General features: G+C 50.2%; 1 protein-coding gene and 1 long non-coding RNA gene across 2 annotated transcripts; one reads left to right on the top strand and one right to left on the bottom strand.

The window, feature by feature from the left end:
* The first annotated feature begins 2,318 nt into the window (after positions 1-2,318).
* On the top strand, positions 2,319-6,569 carry LOC144599181 (uncharacterized). The gene is made up of 3 exons (XR_013547974.1): positions 2,319-2,461; positions 3,975-4,012; positions 6,488-6,569. It is a non-coding gene; the product is annotated as an uncharacterized LOC144599181 (long non-coding RNA).
* A 6,625-nt stretch (positions 6,570-13,194) lies between these two features.
* Positions 13,195-20,697, bottom strand: LOC144599552 (uncharacterized). The gene is made up of 5 exons (XM_078410579.1): positions 20,569-20,697; positions 19,973-20,071; positions 18,502-18,710; positions 14,480-14,574; positions 13,195-13,322 (listed from the first exon to the last, which is right to left on the bottom strand). The coding sequence occupies exons 2-4, from the start codon at positions 20,069-20,071 to the stop codon at positions 14,490-14,492; spliced, it is 393 nt and encodes a 130-aa protein (XP_078266705.1). The 5' UTR covers positions 20,569-20,697; the 3' UTR covers positions 13,195-13,322; positions 14,480-14,489.
* Between the last annotated feature and the right edge of the window lie 219 nt (positions 20,698-20,916).

Below are 20,916 nucleotides of genomic sequence, written 5' to 3'. Positions count from 1 at the left end.
TTTAGGAGCAGTTAGATAAGTACATGGATAGGATAGGTTTGGAGGGATATGGACCAAACGCAGGCAGATGGGACTAGTATAGATGGGACAGGTTGGTTGGCGTGGGCCAGTTGCCCCCCCCCCCACCCTCCCATCTCCGACTCTTGGCGCGTCCCCAAGGCGGCTGGGCGCCACCGGTGAGTCAGGATCTGTCCGTGCCGTGCGTTTAAACGCGCACTAGACCTGCCCCGGGTCAGGCGGCGGGAGCGGGCGGGTGGTTTAAAAGCTCTGCTCTCCGCTCGGCTCCACTCCAGGCGGAGCAAGCAGACGGGCGGCATGGACCGGGCGACGGGGCTCTCCACCCGAACACGGGCTGCGCTGCTTCTGACCGCGTTGTTAGTTCTGGAGGCCATCGCGCTCCCTCACCGGGGTAAGTACCGGCACCGGTGACGCGCTCCCTCACTCCTGTGCCCCTCTGTTAGTGTGGCGCTCCCTCACCGGGGTAAGTACCGCCACCGGCGGCGCGCTCCCTCATTCCTGTAGTACTTTGTCAGCGCGGCGCTCCTTCACGCTACCCCTGTCAATGCGGCGCTCCCTCGCTTCTGTACCCCTCTGTAGGCGTGGCGCTCCATTCTTGCATCCCTTTGTCAGCGTAGCGCTCCCTCAATCAGTGCGGCGCTCCCTCTGTCCAGCCCTGTATCCCTCAGTCAATGTAGCGGTCCCTCTGTCCACTACCCATGTCGATGTAGCGCTCCCTCAGTCCACTACCCCTTTGTCAGCGTAGCGCTCCCTCAATCAGTGTGGCGCTCCCTCTGTCCAGCCCTGTATCCCTCAGTCAGTGTGGCGCTCCCTCTGTCCAGCCCTGTATCCCTCAGTCAGTGTGGCGCTCCCTCTGTCCAGCCCTGTATCCCTCAGTCAGTGTGGTGCTCCCTCTGTCCATTCCCTCTATGGGACGCTCCAGAGAAATAACCCAACTCGGCCATTCTCTCTTTGTAGTTGATCGAAGCGTAAAATACTGGAGGAACAGCGGGTCAGGCATAATTTGTGAAGGGAATGGATAGACGATGTTTCTGGTCGGGACTGTACCTCAGACACAATCCGAAACGTCTGTCCACCCCTTCCACAGATGTTGCCTGACTTTAGCACTTTGTATTTTGCTAAACATTATAGCATCTGCAGTTCCTTGTCTCTTTGGCAAATTTGATCATCTACACTCATCCCATTTACCCGCGTTAGGTCGCTATTCTTCGAAGCGTCTGTCTAAATGTCCATTAAATGTCTCGTAATAGCGATTGCATCTGATTCCACCACCTCCTCTGGAACCTCCTCTATCAACCACTCTCTGTATAAAAACTTACTCCTCAATTCGCCTTTAAAACCCCGTCCTCTCATCTTAACCTATTCTCCAAAAAAAATCTGAAGGGTCCCGAAACATCACTGATTCATGTTCTCCAGAGATGCTGCCTGACCCGCTGGGTTACTCCAACACTGTGTCTTTTTTTGTTGACCCTATTCCCTCTTGTTTTTAATACCCCTACTGTACAAAAAAAGAGTCGGACTATTCTATCTATGCCTTGTCGTCCCTTAGCCTCCTTCGCTCCAGGATAAACAAACCCAGTCTGCCCAATCTCTCGACAGACAGGACCCGAGCTCAGGATTGAACCCGGGTCTCTGACATTGTGACAGAGACATTGTGTCTCTGATAGCTTTAACCGCTGCGCCACCCGGCTGTCCGGTTGTTGAGGGGCAGGGGAACAAAGCTGATCCATGGGCTGTGGGTTTCAGGAGTCAACAGGCCCATGGTATATGGGAGAGGATTTGGGGGGGGGGAGCAGTTGTGAAGGTGGGTCAGATTACGTGTTATCATAACTTCATGAGTTATAGGAACAGAATTAGGCCATTCGGCCCATCGAGTGTACGCCCTTCTGTCATGGCTGATCTATCTTTCCCTCTCAACCCCATTCTCCTGCCTTCTCCCCATAACCGCGTACACCTTTACTAATCAAGAATCTGTCATTCTCCGCCTTAAAAATACCCAATGCCTTGACCTCCAGAGCCGCCTGTGGCAATGAATTCCACAGATTCCCCACCCTCCACTTAAACAAATCCTTCCCCTTCTCCTTTCTAAAGGTACATCCTTTTATTTTGAGGCTGTGCCCTCTGGTCCTATGCTCTCCCACTAGTGGAAACACCCGGCCTTTCACTATTCAGTAAATTTCAGTAAATTTCATCCCTCCTCGTCTTTCTAAACGGCTGGGTCGGACTCACTCTGGGGCAGCTGTGAGAACACTGTTATTCCATCCTATAGAAGGGGTCGCCCCCCCTGTCGGTGACACCAGTGCGGTAGGTGTCTCAAGGGAGCTGCTGGCGATTCTGCTGGGGAGGATGGAGACGGAGGCGAGGAACGACCGGGGTCTGCAGGTGGCTTCACGCTTCATAACCGGTCAGGAGCGGACAGATATGGACACAGGCGGAACACCAGGTAAACCTCAGGCGCATCGTCCCACTCCCCCTCCTATTTTTGGGATTAGTGTGGAGATTGATACAGTGTGGGGAGAGAGAGCGGGGCAGTCGGATTAGTTTGGGGATTGATACAGCGCTCTACGTGTACGTCTTTGGAGTGTGGGAGAAAACCGGAGCACCCGAGAAACCCCACGTGGTCACAGGGAGAAAATCCAACTGCACAGACAGTACCCACAGTCAGGATCGAACCCGTGTCTCTGGCGCTGTAAGGCAGCAACTCCGCCGCTGCGCCATTGTGCCGCCCTGTCCCTATCTGGCTGTGTTTCAGCACAAGCAACTGACCACATCTGTCAGTTGGGTGGAGCGACAATTTGTAATCGCCTACTCTGGGATTTCACAGTTGATTCTACCTTCTCCATTTAGGTAATTGGGTTTGTGTGGTGTTGAGCTACAAGAGAGGGTGGGACAGGGGGCTGTGCAGGGTTAACCTGACATTGGCCTGCTAGTCCCTTCACCATGGCTCTGGTGCCTTTGAACTCATTGGCTCCCTTCGCCGTCCCGTTCGGCTGAAGCCAGGAAAGCTATCCCAACTCACGTGCACACGCCCGGGTGAATCACACCTCGTCATGGAAAACTGAACGAAGATGAAAGAAGCAGAATCTTCTCATCTGTCTAATGAGGACCATCCATCAATTCGTTGCCAAAGTTCCCTTTCATACCCCTCCATTCATATTCAAACAACAAACACTAAAACCTGCCCAATTTCTGCCGTACGGAATTAATCAAATCTTGTCATTCATTAATTATTTGCCTTTATCCGCTTTGGCTTTAGGTCGTTTACATTCAACAGATGGGCAAAGCGAGTGGGGAAGTAGGGGGGGGGGGGGGGGCAGTGAGAGAGCCTGTCTTTACTAGCACCAGTAAACAACAAAGTGCTGGAGGAACTTAGCAGGTCAAGCAGCATCTACGGAGGGAATATAGTAAGGGGGAGAAGGCTGGAAAAGAGAGGTGGGGGCGGGACACAGCCAGAAAAGTGATTATGTATCTCGAGAAAATAAATAGGTGACGTTTCGGGTCTGAAGAAGGGTCTTGACCTGAAACGTCACCTATTCATTTTCTCCAGAAATGCTGCCTGACTCGCTGAGATACTCCAGCATTTTGTGTCTATCCAGGCAAATGATAGGTGGATATAGGTAAGGGGGGGGGGGGGTGATTGGCAGATGAACGGACTAAGTGACAAAGACTGGAGGTGAAAAGGAGACAGAAGGGTGTCAGATAAAGAGAGAAGAGGAGGAGTGAAATGCAGAGCCGGAGGGAGGGATATGGGTGGAAAGGAACGGGCAGGAGGGGAAAGATTGAGTTAAAAAAGAAATGGAGGACTTAGAGTTAAGCAGGGTGGGAGATAGTGGAAAGGGAATTAGAAAGGAATGGGGTGATGTGGTAGTGGGGGAAAGGAGTGCGCTTGAGGGGGGCGGGGAAGTACAAGAGTGGAGAGCAGCCAATAACTCAGAACATGTTCTTTTTCTCCCCAGAAATAAAACTGAGGCAAAAACTAGCAGAACTTGCAGAGGTGAGCAAATCCAATAATTAATAATGTAACATTACCATGGCAATCCTCAAAGCAGGCATCCCCGTACTCCCCAGTCCACAATCCCAATAGTCTCTCAGTCGCCGATCCCAATATCCCTCCTGGTCTCCAATCCCCAAATTCCCCCAGTCTCCAATCCCCAATCACTAGGTGGGAAGACCCGATATGTACAGATTATTTCAGATACAGATGCCTGGGACTCAATAATTGGAACAAGTCTCCCCACTTTGACTCAAATCCTCCTGTAATCAACGCCAGTGACATTTACTTGCTGTAGCATCAGGTAACTTTCAGACATTGCTGTCCAAGAGCACACAGATCCCTCAAACACCCGAAGTATCGTCACTCACAGAACAGACTGCCTCTCTAGTTTTCTTACCAAAGTATTTGACCTCAGTTTGTTGCTATATTCCTTTGACCTGTGACTACCTGTAGCAGCTCAGTGATCCCAGGAGAACTTCCCTCCATTAACCTGAGTATTCCCTGTTGTAAATGAAACGCACTCAGCCACCTGATCCAGTGGAGTGGGCACTGGCCTGGGTTTCTGTCCTTGACTCTTGTCTGAGGACTAAAGTGTGCAGCCCCTTGGAGGTGAATGGGCTAACTTTAGACTTTACTTTAGACTTTGGAGATATAACGCAGAAACAGGCCCATCGGCCCACCATGTCCATGCGATCACACCATACACTAGTACTATCCCACACACTGGGAACAATTTACAATTTACAGAAGCCAATTAACCTACAAACCCGTACAACTTTGGAGTGTGGGAGGAAACCCACATGGGAGACCGTAAAACTCCATACAGACATCACCCGTAGTCAGTATCGAACCCGGACCTCTGGTGCTGTAAGGCAGCAGCTCTACCACTGCAGCAGCCTTGAAGTTTTGCTCTGAGCTTGTCCTTGCTGCTTGTCTGGCACCCTTGACTACGGCAGCAGAGACCTCGGGGATCATATCCTGGGAACACATATTAAGTTGAATATCAGCCTGGCAACTGGCTCCCAGGAGCAGGATGAATATGGAAGGATGTTTTCTCTTGTAGGAGAAGCAATAACTTGGGTGGCCAATAATGATGGGTTGCCGACTTAGATAGAGCTGAGACAAATAATTTATCTTGAACATCAATGAGTCTTTATAACCCTCTCCCCCGAAGGCCAGTGGAAGCAGAATACTGAACTATTTTTAAGGAAGATACAAAATAAATTATTTGCAAGGCAATGGTGAAAGATTATCAAGGAAGAAGGGATTGCAGAGTTGATAATGCAGTCAGATATGCCATGGTCTGATTGAATGGCAGAGCGAGTCATGAATCTTTACTTGTCATCCGTACCAACCATGGAACAATTAAAATCTTATGTTCACAAGATCATAAGACAATTAGGCCATTCAGCCCATCGAGTCTGCTCTGCCATTCGATTGTAGCTGATCTATCTTTCCCTCTCAACTCCATTCTCCCACCTTTCACTGTAACCTTTTACACCCCTACTAATCAAGAACCTATTAATCTCCACTTTTAAAATATCCTATGACATGGCCTCCACCACTGTCTATGGCAATTAATTCCACAGGTTTACCACCCTCTGGCTAAAGAAATTCCTCCTCATCTCCATTCTAAAGGTACGCCTTTTTATTCTGACTGTGCCCTCTGGTTCTAAACTCTCCCACTAGTGTAAACTTTCTCTCCACATCCGCTCTAACCCAGCCTTTCATTATTCTGTAGGTTTCAATGAGATCCCCCCATCAGCCTTCTAAACTCCAGCGACGACAGGCCCAGAGCCATCAACAGCTCTTCATATGTAGGAAAAAAAACCTGCAGATGCTGGTTTAAATCGAAGGTAGTCACAAAATGCTGGAGTAACTCAGCAGTTCAGGCAGCATCTCAGGAGAGAAGGAATGGGTGATGTTTCAGCCATCAGTCTGAAGAAGGCTCTCGACCCCTAAACGTCACCCATTCCTTCTCTCCTGAGATGCTGCCTGACCCGCTGAGTTATTCCAGCATTTTGTGTCTAACTGCTTTTCATATATTAACTCAATCATCCCCAGGATCATTCTTGGAAACCTCCTCTGAACCCTCTCCAGAGCCAGCACACCCTCGGATATGGGACCCAAGATTTGCTCACAATACTTCAAATGTGGTGAAGCTTTGCTGAAGCTTTACAGGCCTTTAGGTGCAATAACACAGAGAAAATATAAAATAATTTAAAGAACAGTAATAAAATAATAAGCGTAATACTAGTGTGGAAATCGAAGTCTGTAGTGCACCCAACAACATTCTATGGAAGCTCTTAGTTGCTGAGGTTGGTGGTGTGCATTTTTGAGGAGCCTGATGGTCCCCAGTTGATGGGCCTGCATGAAGGTATCTTCAGGCCTGTTCTGGAGGACCGAGGGAGGAGACTGTGTGGGACTGTCTGTGCCCTCAGTTCGTGATCATGTCCTATTATTCTCCTGTGGCAGGATAAGTTGGCAGCCCGTCAGTCTCAGCTCAGCAGGCTGCACATCCTCAGGAGGCGACCGCAGCTGAAATCCAAGAAACGAGGTGAGCTTCCTCTTACAACCCAGGCATTCTCAACTCCAATCTTCACCAACTGCTTGATTAACTTCTGGTAGTCTTGCCCCTTGGCCATTGGGCTGGGACAGGGATATTCCATGTAGAAACCACAGGTGCTAGTATACAAAAAAAAGACACAAAGAGCTGGAATAACTCAACAGGTCAGGCAGCATCTCTCATCTCTGGAGACCATAGATAGATGACACTTTGAGTTGCGACCCTTCTTCAGACTGATTGTAGCGTGGGGGGGGGGGGGGGGGGGTTGGGAAGGAGAAAGCCAGGAGAGTGGTGGGGAAGGTCAAGGCCTGGCAGGTGATAGGTGGATACAGATGAGGGAGGTTGGTGGTTGGACAAAGGCCAGAGAAGAAAAGACAGAAGGTAGGAGGCAGAAGGATTGAAGAGTTGCAAACTCTCAGTCACTGTTAGAGGGTGGGGCGCAGAGACCACGGGGGTTGGGAGGGAAGGGGTGGGTGGTGGAGCTGATGAGGATTGAAGCTGGAGGAAAGAATGTAGGTGGAATGGAGAGAAAAATAGGTGTGAGCCCAGATGGGGCACAGGGGAGAGAGGGTGGGGGCAGAAGGGGGGGGGGGGTTGTAGGTAACTAAAATTGTAGAATTCAATGTTCACCCATTGGATGTTAGCTACCCAAGCAAAATATGAGGTGTTGTTTGTCCTGAACTGGAACCTTCTTCACATGAGCTGCCTCACTCGCTCGGTGCGGGACCGCTGAATTTGGGCATCAGGTCACCTGCCCACGAGCAGTTCCAGTGGAACAGCTTTTACAACCATTCTGACCAACCCTGGATCACCTTTCCAAGGAAGCTGAATCCTGAAACCATGGGACTGGAACAGTTTCCATCTCCTGATCCATAAAAAGATAGATAGTGGGAAAGACAGTGAGGCCGCACACAGTTTGGAGCAACAGCACCCCATACAACCCAGTGGTATGAACTGCGATTTAAAAAAAAATTCAAGTGGCTGTTGCTGTCCTACTTGTTCCACTGTTCCCATTCTTGTTTCCCTGTCGTTAGCACATGTTCCCCAGCCAAGAATAGTCTATTATGGACTCCACCCTTCCTGAGGTCATCTGTTCCCGATCCTGTTTTGTCTGGCCTTCCCAGTCTGAAGAAGGGTTCCAACCCGAAATATCACCTATTCTTTATCTCCAGCGATGCTTCCTCACCTGCTGAGTTACTCCAACATTTTGTGTCTATCTTACATCTAAAAGACGAGCAGTATTAGAGGGAGACCGCATGAGATTTATCAGGCTCAATCCTGGCTTGTGAGGAGTGCCCGAAAGAGTCACGTTGATCTCATCAATGGTGGGGAGGTCAGTACCTGTGATGGACTGGGCAGTGGCCAGCACTGACTGTAGATCCCTTCGATGGTGGGGAGGTCAGTACCCGTGATGGACCGGGCAGTGTCCACCACTTTCTGTAGATGCTGCCTAGTCTCCTTCGTTCCTCCCTGGAATCGGGATTGTGGAGCATCTTCTCATTCACCATCTCACCTCAGTCCTCTGGGTGGGATATCTTGCGATCACCTTCTCTCTCTCTCTCTCTCTCTCTCTCTGCCCTCTGTTCCCCCTCCCCCCGCAGCTTGCTTCTGGAAATACTGCGTCTGACGGAGGAGGCGCTCCACCGACCGGGGAGGGAGTCGGCCCGACCCCCCCCCCCCCCCCCCTCCCCCACCGGCGGCCGCAGTGGACAGCAAGGGTCGACTGGTGAAAGGCCCTCGCACAGTGAGGGCGATACCTCCTCTCCATTCTCCCCCCCCCCCCATTCTTCCCCTCTTCCCCCCCCCCCTCTCTCCCCTCCCTCTCTCCCATCCACCTGCTTCACTCCCTTCTCTCCTAAACCCTCTCCTCCCATTCCTCCGTCACCGTCATCGGACTCCGCAGGTTCAAGCGGACCCGCCCCCAGGACTGGACAATAAAATCGATGACATTTTAATCATCTGCCTCTGTTTTCGTCACAGTCGGGGTGGGGTTGGGGGTACAGAGACCGTGGGGATGAGGGATAGGAGGTGGGTTGTGGAACTGATGAGCGAATCGGGAGGCGTGGGGGCGCTCCCTCGCTCCGCTGCCGAACGCCCCCGTCCAACACTTGGGTACAATTGATATTCATGGAGCTTTTTATAAAACAGGGCGCTGTGACACTATGTGATTTTGGCTATAGAAGGAGCGCCTCATTGTTGGGGGGGGGGGGGGGGGGGGTGGGAGACTGAGGGAGCGCCGCACTGCTTTATCTATTGTATTTGAGTTTCATTGTATTTATCGAGTCATACAGCGTGGAAACAGGCCCGTTGACCCAACGTGCCCACGCTGACCAACATGCCCCAAATTTATGTATAGTATGTGTGTTTATATATAGGTATACTTTTATTTATATGTATCCTCCCCTACATAATATGTATATTTTTAATATACATTAAAAAATAGAGCTGCATTGTTCCATTGCTGTTATCTATGACTCCCACTTGACCTGCCTCTGCCTCGTGGTGAAGCGGCATCACAACCACTTCTCTCAGGGATTTGGGTGACCTGCCCCCTCTCTGGTTCTGTGGGTCCTCATGTGGCTGAGGAGACCAATGTGGAACTACAGACTCTTTGGACTTTAGAGATACAATGCGAAAATAAGCCCGTCAGCCCACCGAGTCCGCACTGACCAGCGACCACCCCGTATCACACTAACACTGATAGGGCGGGCAGGAGGGTTTGCGAGGTGCCTCCCTCCAGGACTTCATGTGTTCCTGATGCAATGATTGAAGATATAGCCAGACTCAGGCACAGCTTCTTCCCCGTTCTTGTGTATAACTTAATTGTATTTATGTATAGTGTTGTCTGATTTGACTGGATAACACACAAACAAAAGCTTAGTAGGATTGGCATCATGATCAGCCCAGACATGGAGGGCCGAAGGGCCTGTTCCTGTGATGAACCCTCTATATAGCATAGTAAATATAGTATGGATATTAACCTCAGATACAAAATATCTTCTGCTTGAGTTGCAAAAAGATGTAGATTCACAACAAGCATGCAAGATCCTGCACTCACAACATCACCATTATACCAGCTCACAGTATATTTAGTTCAAAAATCTGCAGATGCCGAAAGTCTGAAATAAAAAAAGAGATGTTGGAAACACATAACGGGCCAGACAGCCTCTCACCAGAATGGTCGTCAACTTGAAACATTGATCTGTTTTGTGTTTCCAGTGTTTTGACATAGACTCGGTGGATAGAGCTGCTACCTCACGGTATCAAGGACCCAGGTTCAATCCTGATCTCGGGTGCTGTCTGTGTGGAGTTTGCGCGTTTGCACGTGGGTTTTATCCAGGTGCACCGGTTTCCTCCCACATCTCAAAGACGTGCAGGTCGATGGGTTAATTGGCCCTCTGTAAATTGTCTCTAGTGTGTTGGCGCGTCCATATCCCACCGCATGCGGACACCGACGTGGCACTGTCCACCCTACACGATGTGTTGTGTCAACACCAAAACAAGAACCCTGATGCGGCTGTGCTGGTGGCTGGAGACTTCAATAGGGGAAATCTCAAAAAGGTCATGCCCAACTTCTACCAACACATCACGTGTGTCACCAGGGGGGAAAGAACTTTGGACCACTGCTACACGCTGTTCAGGAAAGGCTACAAGGCCGTTTCTCTCCCTCCTTTTGGGAAATCTGACCACGCTGCCATTTTCCTGCTGCCGGAGTACAAACAACGGATAGTAAGGGAAGTGACATTGACGATGGGACGTAAAGCGGTGGGCTGACCATTCAGAGGCCATGCTGCAGGATGCACTGAGCGAAGTCGACTGGAACATGTTCCAAGCAAGTTCCAGAGACGTAAATGAGTTTGCGGAAGCGGTTACGGACTTCATTGCCACAATAGCCGATACCATCATCCCCACGGTAAGGGTCAGTATCTTCCCTAACCAAAAACCCTGGGTGGACAGGTCTATTCGCGTGGCCTTGAATGCTCGCACCGCTGCTTACAACTCCGGTCTGGCATCCGGCAACATGGACGACGACAAGGGAGAGTCCTACCGACTGCGAAGGGCAGTGAAGGATGCAAAAAGGAGGTACCGGAACAAGATGGAGTCACAGATGGAGCAGCAGGACACCAGGCGCCTTTGGCAGGGGCTACGGACTATAACTAGCTACAGGTCCAGCACCCCCTCAACCGGAAGTGCCGGCTCCTCCTTAGCTGATGACCTGAACTCCTTTTATGCACGGTTTGAGACGGGTAACACCACCAGCACGCTGTCTAAAAACAGCACCGAAGGGGTGCTGGCTAGCGAGGCTGGAGGGGGATCCACTGCCGGGGATGTGCACACATTCTCGGTGTCCGAGCATGAGGTGAGGTGGGCTCTGACGCGTGTGAACACGAGGAAAGCTGGAGGCCCAGATGGTATATCTGGGCGAGTACTAAAGTCTTGTGCTCCTCAGCTTGCTCCAATGCTCACCACAATATTCAACCTCTCCTTGGCAAAGTCCGTGGTCCCTGCATGCCTCAAAAGATCCATCATTGTACCGGTGCCAAAGAATGCCTCTCCAGCATGTTTAAATGACTACCGACCGGTGGCCCCCACCTCGGTTGTCATGAAATGCTTTGAGAGGCTAGTCAAGAAGCACATCCGCGCCCTCCTCCTCGCAACATGGACCCACTACAGTTCGCATACCGTCCGAACAGGTCCACGGATGATGCGGTCTCCCAGGTTCTGCACACCGCTCTCTCTGATCTGGACACCCAGGGGGGCTATGTGAGGATGCTGTTCATTGACTTTAGTTCAGCATTCAACACAATAGTCCCCAGCAGACTGGTTGACAAACTGCTGGAACTGGGGCTGGGTCCTGGACTTTCTCACTGCCAGGCCCCAAGTGGTCAGGATGGGGGAACACACATCTAGCTCCCTCACCCTGAACATAGGATCCCCCCAGGGCTGCGTCCTTAGCCCCCTACTGTACTCCCTGTACACACATGACTGTGGAGCCAGGTTCAGCTCAAACTCCATCATCAAGTTTGCTGATGACACTGTGGTGGTGGGCCGGATCTCCAACAACGATGAGAAGGCCTACCGGGAGGAGGTGGCTGATCTGGCACTCCGGTGTCAGGACAATAGCCTCCTCTTGAATGTCACTAAAACAAAGGAGCTGATTGTGGACTTCAGAAGGGCTAAACATCCAAGGACGTACACGCCACTGGAGATAAATGGGTCTATTGTGGATAGGGTGAGCAGTTTTAAATACTTGGGAGTCCGCATCGCAGAGGATCTGACGTGGGCAACGCACATTGCCACACTGGTGGGTAAGGCTAAGCAGCGCCTTTACCACCTTAGACAACTGAGGAAATTCAGAGTGTCTCTGAGGATCCTTCATTGCTTCTATTCTGGGGCTGTAGAGAGCATCCTGTCCGGCAACATTACAGTCTGGTTTGGGAACAGCTCTGCCCAGGACAGGATGGCCCTGCAAAGAGTAGTGCGTTCGGCAGAACGCACCATGGGAACTACACTCGTCCCCCTGCAGGACCTATACATCAGGAGGTGCAGATCCAGAGCAAGCAAGATCATGAGGGACCCCTGCCACCCCAGTAACGGACTGTTCCAGATGCTACGATCAGGCAAACGCCTCCGCTGTCACGCTGTGAAAACGAAGAGGATGAGACGGAGCTTCTTCCCACAGGCCATCAGGACTGTCAACTTTTATAACCCCAGAGACTAAATTTTTGTCGACACTAATAGTAACTTATTAACTTTATTTATATGCTGTAACTGTAATTCTTTTTGTGCACAACCCGCAGGCATTGCCACTTTCATTTCACTGCACATCGTGTATGTGTATGACAAATAAATTTGACTTGACTTGACTTGGTGAATGGTGGAATCTGGGGTAAATTGAAGAGATTGTGGGGAGAATTTAAAAATTGAATTAATTTAGGATTAGTGCAAACAGGCAGTTGATGGGTAGCACAGAATGGTGGCTGAAGGGCCTGTTTTCATTAGAATTGATTATATTACTATGGTTTTATGTTTAGGTTTATTATTGTTATGTGTACCGAGGTACAGTGAAAAGCTTTGTTTTGCATGCTACCCAAACAGTGGGTCACACAGTATCACAGAGCCAGAGACCCGGGTTCGATCTTCACCTCAGGTGCAATCTGTGTGAAGTTTATACGTTCTTCCTGTGCCCGCATAGGTTTTCTCCGGGTGCCCTGGTTTCCTCCCATACTCCAAAGACGTGCAAGTTGGTTGGTTAATTGGTCTCTGTAATTTGCCTCTATTGTGTAGGACAGTACTGGTGAAGTACTGCTGGTTGGCGTAGACTCGGTGAGCCGAAATGTCTGTTTCCACGAAACTAAACTAAACTTAAGATCAGATATACCATACATAGGCACAGTCAGTTCAAACTCAAGTACAATAGATAGAGCAAAGGGGAAGTTACACAGTGAAGATTATATCTAGTATTTATCACATTGCTGTGTGGAGTTTATTCAGAGCCTCCAACACTAGCACAGAGACTGCAACTTCCCTGCTTTCAATGGCAGTGGCTGTGAAAGATGCTTCACTCATCTCTCTTGCTTAAAATCCATTGAATTTAATCGTGAGAATACAAGGAGGAAGGGTAAGCTGTTCGACGCGTTAATGGAAATAGAGCATTAAACAAAAGCAGAAACGCATGCATTTCGGGGAAGTGGGTCACTTTGCTGCAGCTTTAGCAGGTACAATCCAAACCAGGACGGTGAACTGTGGAAAGAGGGAAATAAAGTATCTCAGCACAAGGGAATAAATCTCCCTTTCTTGCCTGAAGCCGCAGACCTGCTTCCAAGCTCTATGTTTGCAGTCATAGTCAGAGTCATAGATTCGTACAACTCTGAAATGGGCCCTTTAGCCCATCGTTCTTGTGCCGACCTTTTGGCCAATCTACACAAATCCCCATTACCCACATTTCCTCAAGCCGCCTCGGCCTATGCGATCTCCCGGTTACCAATTTTTTTTACCCCCATTCCCATGCTGACCTTTGTGTCCTGGGCCTCCTCCACTGTCAGAGTGAGGCCACACGCAAATTGGAGGAACAGCGCCTCATAGTTCTCTTGGGCAGTTTACAAGCCAGCGATTTCTCTAATTTCAAGTAACTCCGGCATTCCATCCCCTCCCCTCTCTCTCTCTCTCTCTCTGTCTGTACGCGGGGAGAGGGGATTCTGCACACGAAGAGAGGGGGCTCTGTACACGGGGAGAGGGGGGCTGTACACGGGGAGAGGGGGGCTGTACACCGAGAGAGGGGGCTTTGTGCACCGGGAGAGGGGGGCTGTACACGGGGAGGGGGGCTGTACACGGGGAGGGGGCTTTGTACACGGGGAGAGGAGGCTTTGTACACGGGGAGGGGCCTTTGTACACGGGGAGAGGGGGCTGTACACGGGGAGAGGGGGCTGTACACGGGGAGAGGGGCTGTACACGGGGAGAGGGGCTGTACACGGGGAGAGGGGGCTGTACACGGGGAGAGGGGGCTGTACACGGGGCGACGGGGGCTGTATACGGGGAGAGGGGGCTGTACACAGGGAGAGGGGGCTTTGTACACGGGGAGAGGGGGGTCTGTCCACGGGGAGAGGGGGCTGTCCACGGGGAGAGGGGCTGTACACGGGGAGAGGGGGCTGTACACGGGGAGAGGGGGCTTTGTACACGGGGAGAGGGGGGTCTGTCCACGGGGAGAGGGGGCTGTACACAGGGAGAGGGGGCTTTGTACACGGGGAGAGGGGGGTCTGTCCACGGGGAGAGGGGGCTGTCCACGGGGAGAGGGGCTGAACACGGGGAGAGGGGGCTTTGTTCACGGGGAGAGGGGGGTCTGTCCACGGGGAGAGGGGGCTTTGTACACGGGGAGAGAGGCATGTTGTGTCCGCACCTACCCGGGATCGGTCAGCGTTTGGTCTTCGATAAATAGCTGCGGCCAATCCTATCCATCGGAAAACTGATCCGTCTCCTCCGGTCCTCGGGGGTTTTCCTGCGGGAGAGACAGAGGTCAGAGCATGGTGCTGAATCTCGTAAACTACCAGAACAAGGATCAACACCCGACTCCCCACATACTATTTCCCACAGGGTCACCCAGCCCATCTTCACCCCACGTCACACTCTGGGCATGAGCCGACCAGTAACCGGGTCTGGCCCCAACCAGACTCTCCGCTCCGTCCCTTCTACTCTGTGTGAGAAGGGGTCATTTTGCTGCTGGAGTCTGGTAGGGGCACCTCTCAAACAAGTGGTTGGATATCATCCAGGGGGGGCACAAGAGAGGCAGGGGTGCCTGGTTTAAGGATAGTTGCGAACATTACTGAATGTGCCACTAATTAAAGTATAGACACAAAATGCTGGAGTAACTCAGTGGGTCAGGTAGCGTCTCTGGAAAACATGGATTGCGATGTTTCAGGTCGGGACCCTTCTTCAGACGCGAATTGTCACCAATTCCTTTTCCCCAGAGATGCTGCCATAGAGCTCCTAGTGATAGCGGAGTTAGGGGGTATGGGGAGAGCAGCAGTATTACTCCAGCTTTTTGTGCCTATTCTCTGTATAAACCAGCAACAGCACTTTCTTCCGACACAATGAAAGTATAGCCACTGACAATGTCTGAAGAGTTTTTGCACAATTCTAGTTTTGTATATATTTTGTATTCTGAAATAAATTTATTTTTGGAAGTAAACAAAACCTTTTCAAAGCAGCATGTCATTGGACCATGTGAACCATATTCAGAGCTCTTGCCATGGTCCGTGGGGAATGGTGAGGAAGTATAACATAGCAAAGAAGAGTGGGAAGACAGAGGATTGGGACTCTTTTAAAGAGCAACAAAAGTTAACTAAAAAGGCAATACGGGGAGAAAAGATGACGTACGAGGGTAAACCAGCCAATAATATAAAGGAGGATAGCAAAAGTTATTTTAGGTACGTGAAGAGGAAAAAAATAGTCAAGGCAAATGTGGGTCCATTGAAGACAAAAGCAGGGGAATTTATTATGGGGAACAAAGAAATGGCAGACGAGTTAAACCGTTACTTTGGACCTGTCTTCACTGAGGAAGATACACACAATCTCCCAAATGTTCTAGGGGCCGGAGAACCTAGGGTGATGGGGGAACTGAAGGAAATCCACATTAGGCAGGAAATGGATTTGGGTAGACTGATGGGACTGAAGGCTGATAAATCCCCAGGGCCTGATGGTCTGCATCCCAGGGTACTTAAGGAGGTGGCTCTAGAAAAAGTGGAAGCATTGGAGATCATTTTTCAATGTTCTATAGATTCAGGATCAGTTCCTGTGGATTGGAGGATAGCAAATGTTATCCCATTTTTTAAGAAAGGAGGGAGAGAGAAAACGGGTAATTATAGACCAGTTAGTCTGACATCAGTGGTGGGGAAGATGCTGGAGTCAATTATAAAAGACGAAATTGCTGAGCATTTGGATAGCAGTAACAGGATCATTCCGAGTCAGCATGGATTTACGAAGGGGAAATCATGCTTGACAAATCTACTGGAATTTTTTGAGGATGTAACTAGGAAAATTGACAGGGGAGAGTCAGTGGATGTGGTGTACATCGACTTTCAGAAAGCCTTCAACAAGGTCCCACATAGGAGATTAGTGAGCAAAATTAGAGCACATGGTATTGGGGGTAGGGTACTGACATGGATAGAAAATTGGTTGACAGACAGAAAGCAAAGAGTGGGGATAAATGGGTCCCTTTCGGAATGGTAGGCAGTGACCAGTGGGGTACCGCAAGGTTCGGTGCTGGGACCCCAGCTATTTATGATATACATTAATGACTTAGATGAAGGGATTAAAAGTACCATTAGCAAATTTGCAGATGATACTAAGCTGGGGGGTAGTGTGAATTGTGAGGAAGATGCAATAAGGCTGCAGGGTGACTTGGACAGGTTGTGTGAGTGGGCGGATACATGGCAGATGCAGTTTAATGTAGATAAGTGTGAGGTTATTCACTTTGGAAGTAAGAATAGAAAGGCAGATTATTATCTGAATGGTGTCAAGTTAGGAAGAGGGGATGTTCAACGAGATCTGGTTGTCCTAGTGCATCAGTCACTGGAAGGAAGCATGCAGGTACAGCAGGCTTTTGTCTTCAATGGAATGTTGGCCTTCATAACAAGAGGAGTTGAGTATAAGAGCAAAGAGGTCCTTCTACAGTTGTACCGGGCCCTGGTGAGACCGCACCTGGAGTACTGTGTGCAGTTTTGGTCTCCAAATTTGAGGAAGGATATTCTTGCTATTGAGGGCGTGCAGCGTAGGTTCACTAGGTTAATTCCCGGAATGGCGGGACTGTCGTATGTTGAAAGGCTGGAGCAATTAGGCTTGAATGCACTGGAATTTAGAAGGATGAGGGGGGATCTTATTGAAACATATAAGATTATGGATTGGACACATTAGAGGCAGGAAACATGTTCCCAATGCTGGGGGAGACCAGAACCAGGGGCCACAGTTTAAGAATAAGGGGTAGGCCATTTAGAACGGAGATGAGGAAAAACTTTTTCACTCAGAGAGTTGTAAATCTGTGGAATTCTTTGCCTCAGAAGGCAGTGGAGGCCAATTCTCTGGATGCTTTCAAGAGAGTTAGATAGAGCTCTTAATGATAGCGGAGTCAGGGGGTATGGGGAGAGGGCAGGAATGGGGTACTGATTGTGGATGATCAGCCATGAATACATTGAATGGCGGTGCTGGGTCAAAGGGTCGAATGGCCTACACCTGCACCTATTGTCTATATCCCTCCCATCGGCTTTACATTTCACTCCTCCTCTTCTCTCCTTATCCAAACCCCTTTGTCTCCTTTTCACATCCAGCCTTTGTCACTTGCTCCACCCATCTCCAAATCACCCCCTCACCTGTATCCGCCTATCATTTGCCAGGCTTTACCTCGCTCCCACCTCTCTTTTCCAGCTTTCTCCCCCCCGACTCCATCAGTCTGAAGAAGGGTCCTGATCCGAAATATCGCCATTCCCTCCAAAGATGTTGTCTGACCTGCAGAGTTCCTCCAGCACTTTGTGTTTTGTTTCGCTAAACAGGAAGGTTACGAGAATGCCCTTTATGTTCGCCTCTGGTTTATATATTACAGGAACTGTTCCAAAATATTTTTCCAGCCTAAGGCTCTCAGATTCCACCCCTTAACATAATTTCACCAGAGGAAGCTATAGAAGCAGATACAATTATGACTTTTAAAATACATTGAGACAAATGTGTGAATAGAAAGAGTTTAAGTTCATAAAGTATAGGAGGGCCATTCTTAGTCACGTTTGTGATCAGAAATGTGAAAAATTGTGGAATATATCTCTTCTAATTCTGAAAGCATTACAGGTATATTATTTTGTACTGTATATATGACTTATATAGGTAGAAGTTTATCAAGTTAAATTTTTATATGTTATGCTGACAATGTTTGTTTGGGGTCAGAGGTCAAATATGACTGGTCACGTGTGTGACCTCAAATAAACATTGTCAACATAACATAAAATTTTCACTTGATAAACTTCGACATATATGTCATATATACAGTACAAAACAATATACCTGTAATGCTTTCAGAATTAGAAGAGATGTATTCCACAATTTTCACATTTTTGGTCACACACGTGACTAAGAATGGCCCAGGAGCAGAATTAGGCCATTCGGCCCATCGGGCTACTCCGCCTTTCAATCATGGATGATCTATTTTTCCCTCTCAACCCCATTCTCCTGCCTTCTCCCCATAACCATTGAACCATTCGAGGTTTAGAGGACTATGGGTCAAATTCAGGTAAATAGGCCGAGCACAATATGGGTATGGACAAAGTGGGCCGAAGGGCCTGTTTCCGTGCTTTACAGCCCTATTTCACTTCGGCCTTTTGCTTCACTGAGAATGAATGAAGCGGCAGAGGCGGAAGGGCCGTCGCGAAGGTAACCAACTCACCTCGGCTTGGGTTTGAAGGTCCGGGGCTTGGCCGCGCGTCGGTTGAAACTATGGTCACGGAAGGTGACTTTCCTCTTCCTTCTTCTCTCCGCGGCACGGGGAGCGGCGGGGTGGTCGAGGGGAGGGAGCCAGACTGATCGTCCCATCACCGCCCCCAACATGGACGTTGGAGCACGGACTGCCGTGGCCCAAGGAGACAGCTCTGAGGACTGAGAAGGGTTCACAGTTATGGAGCAACGTCAGTATGAGTGCTGGTGAGCTCACCCCGTGCCCACCCCGCTTGTTGGTAGAAACACAAGGGTACTCCAGTAACATCTCCCAATACAGATCTTAACTGAACACCTCTACATAAGTAGACACAAGGAACAGCAGATACTGGTTTACAACCCTCCTCCTCCCCCCCCCCCCCCCCCCCCACCCCACACACACAAAGTACTGGAGTAGCTGCCAGTGAGTTAGGCAGCATCTCTGGAGAACATGGATAAGGTGACGTGTGTTGGAAAAAAACCCTGCAGATGCTGGTTAAAATCGAAGGTAGACACAAAATGCTGGAGTAACTCAGCGAGTCAGGCAGCATCTCGGGAGAGGAGGAATGGATGACGTTTCGGGTCGAGACCTGAAGAAGGGTATCGACCCAAACGGCACCTATGGATAGGTGACGTTTCGGGTCGGAGCCTTCTTCAGACTGATGGAGCAGGGGGAGAAGGTTGGAAAAGTTTGGGACAAAGCCTGGCAAATGAATCACAACCTTACATTCTTTTCACAAACATTACTTTATTCTCCACCGGCGTGTTTCTCCAGCACCTTTTTTCTGGCAAATGATGGGTGACAAAACGGAGTAGGATAAGGAGAAGTGGAGCGAAATGTGACGCCGTTCTCCCATTCTCTGTCACCACTTTGTCTCATTTTCACCCTTTGTCACTTACTCCAACCATCTGCCAACCACACCCCCTTTCCTCACCTGTATTCACCTATCACTTGCCAGACTCTGTCCCACCCTCATCTCTCTTTTCCAGACTCACTCCCCAGTCTGTCCATTCCCTCCACAAATGCTGCCTGACCCGCTGTTCCTCCAACACAGTGTGTTTTGCTCAAGATTCCAACATCTTTGTCGGTACACCGATTTGTTCCTCACATCTCCCTCTTTCTCTCGTTCAAAACCGAGCACCTGTATCTACCTATCACTTACCCGGTTTTGTCGCTTCCCCGCATCTTTTTTTCAGCTTTCTCCCCCCTCCCCTCCCCCACCCACCCCCCACAATCAATCTGAAAAAGCGGCCCGAATCGAAACGTCACATCCATTTCCCCACAGACTGACCCGCTGAGTTACTCCAGCACTTTGTGTTCTACGCGAGATTCCAGCGTCCGCTCTTCGTTGTGTTTCTTGCACTTCCACCCCCCCCCCCTCTCTCTCTCTCTCACACACTCACTGTCACACACACGTAAACCCTGCCGTGCCCTCTCTGTTTACCTCCGCAGCTCCCTCGGTCTCCATTGTGGCACCGTCGGCCCAGCCCGTGGGCACCATCAGCAGGAACAGGTGAAGGAGGGTTCGCCGCAGGCTCAGCATCTGCGAGGAGAGTTGTAGCGGTGAGTGAGCTGGCTCCGGGGTACGCGGGTTAGACACGCACCGCGTGTGATCCACATTAATAATATTACACAGTAACTAAACACATCGGAGGCGGAGATTCCCGTGGAAACGAATAAAACTTGAGCGCGTTAAACTGTACGGTAATCCCGATCTCATCTCATGTCTGAAACACTTAGGGAGCGGACGTGTTTTATTGAGAATGAACACGACAGAAAACCGCAAAGTGCCGAATTCTTCCTTTTTTAAACTTCTAAGCGGATAATCACTACCGAGATAAGAACAGCCAGGAATTCATGCTAAAACATTGCTATAAAGAACGCGGCTTTAACACGTTGGCGTTTCCAGCTTTTCTGTTTGCAAATCATTGTTAAAACCGGTGGATTTTAACGTGTGAAATGGTTTACTTGTCCCGTCTCGTCCCGTCCCGTCTCCCCCCCCCCTCTCCCCCTCCCCTCTCCCTCTCCCCCGCCCCTCACCTTCTCCTCAGCGCCGCTCTGCCGAAGCGCTCCCAAACTCTGTCGATGCGCTTTCGCTGCGGTTGTATTTATACTCAGCGGGCGGCGGCCCCTCGCTGCCCTCCTCCGGGTAACTGGGCGCCCGCCGGTTGGGAGGAGCGAGTCCTGGACTACCCACCTCTCTCCCACCACCTCCCCCGACACTGATCCCCCGCCAGCGCTCTCCCACAGAACTCTCCAATCACTCTCCACCCGCGACCTTCCAGGAACACAGGGACAGGAGCAAGCTATTCGGCCCTTCGAACCGTAACATTAATGGCCCGCGTCATGGCCCTCTGCCCTCGCTGCCTCCATTGGCGCCGAGTAGCC

This window comes from Rhinoraja longicauda, chromosome 13 (genome assembly GCF_053455715.1).
Source record: "Rhinoraja longicauda isolate Sanriku21f chromosome 13, sRhiLon1.1, whole genome shotgun sequence".
NCBI lineage: Eukaryota > Metazoa > Chordata > Chondrichthyes > Rajiformes > Arhynchobatidae > Rhinoraja > Rhinoraja longicauda.
This window is presented reverse-complemented; position numbering and strand designations above follow the sequence as displayed.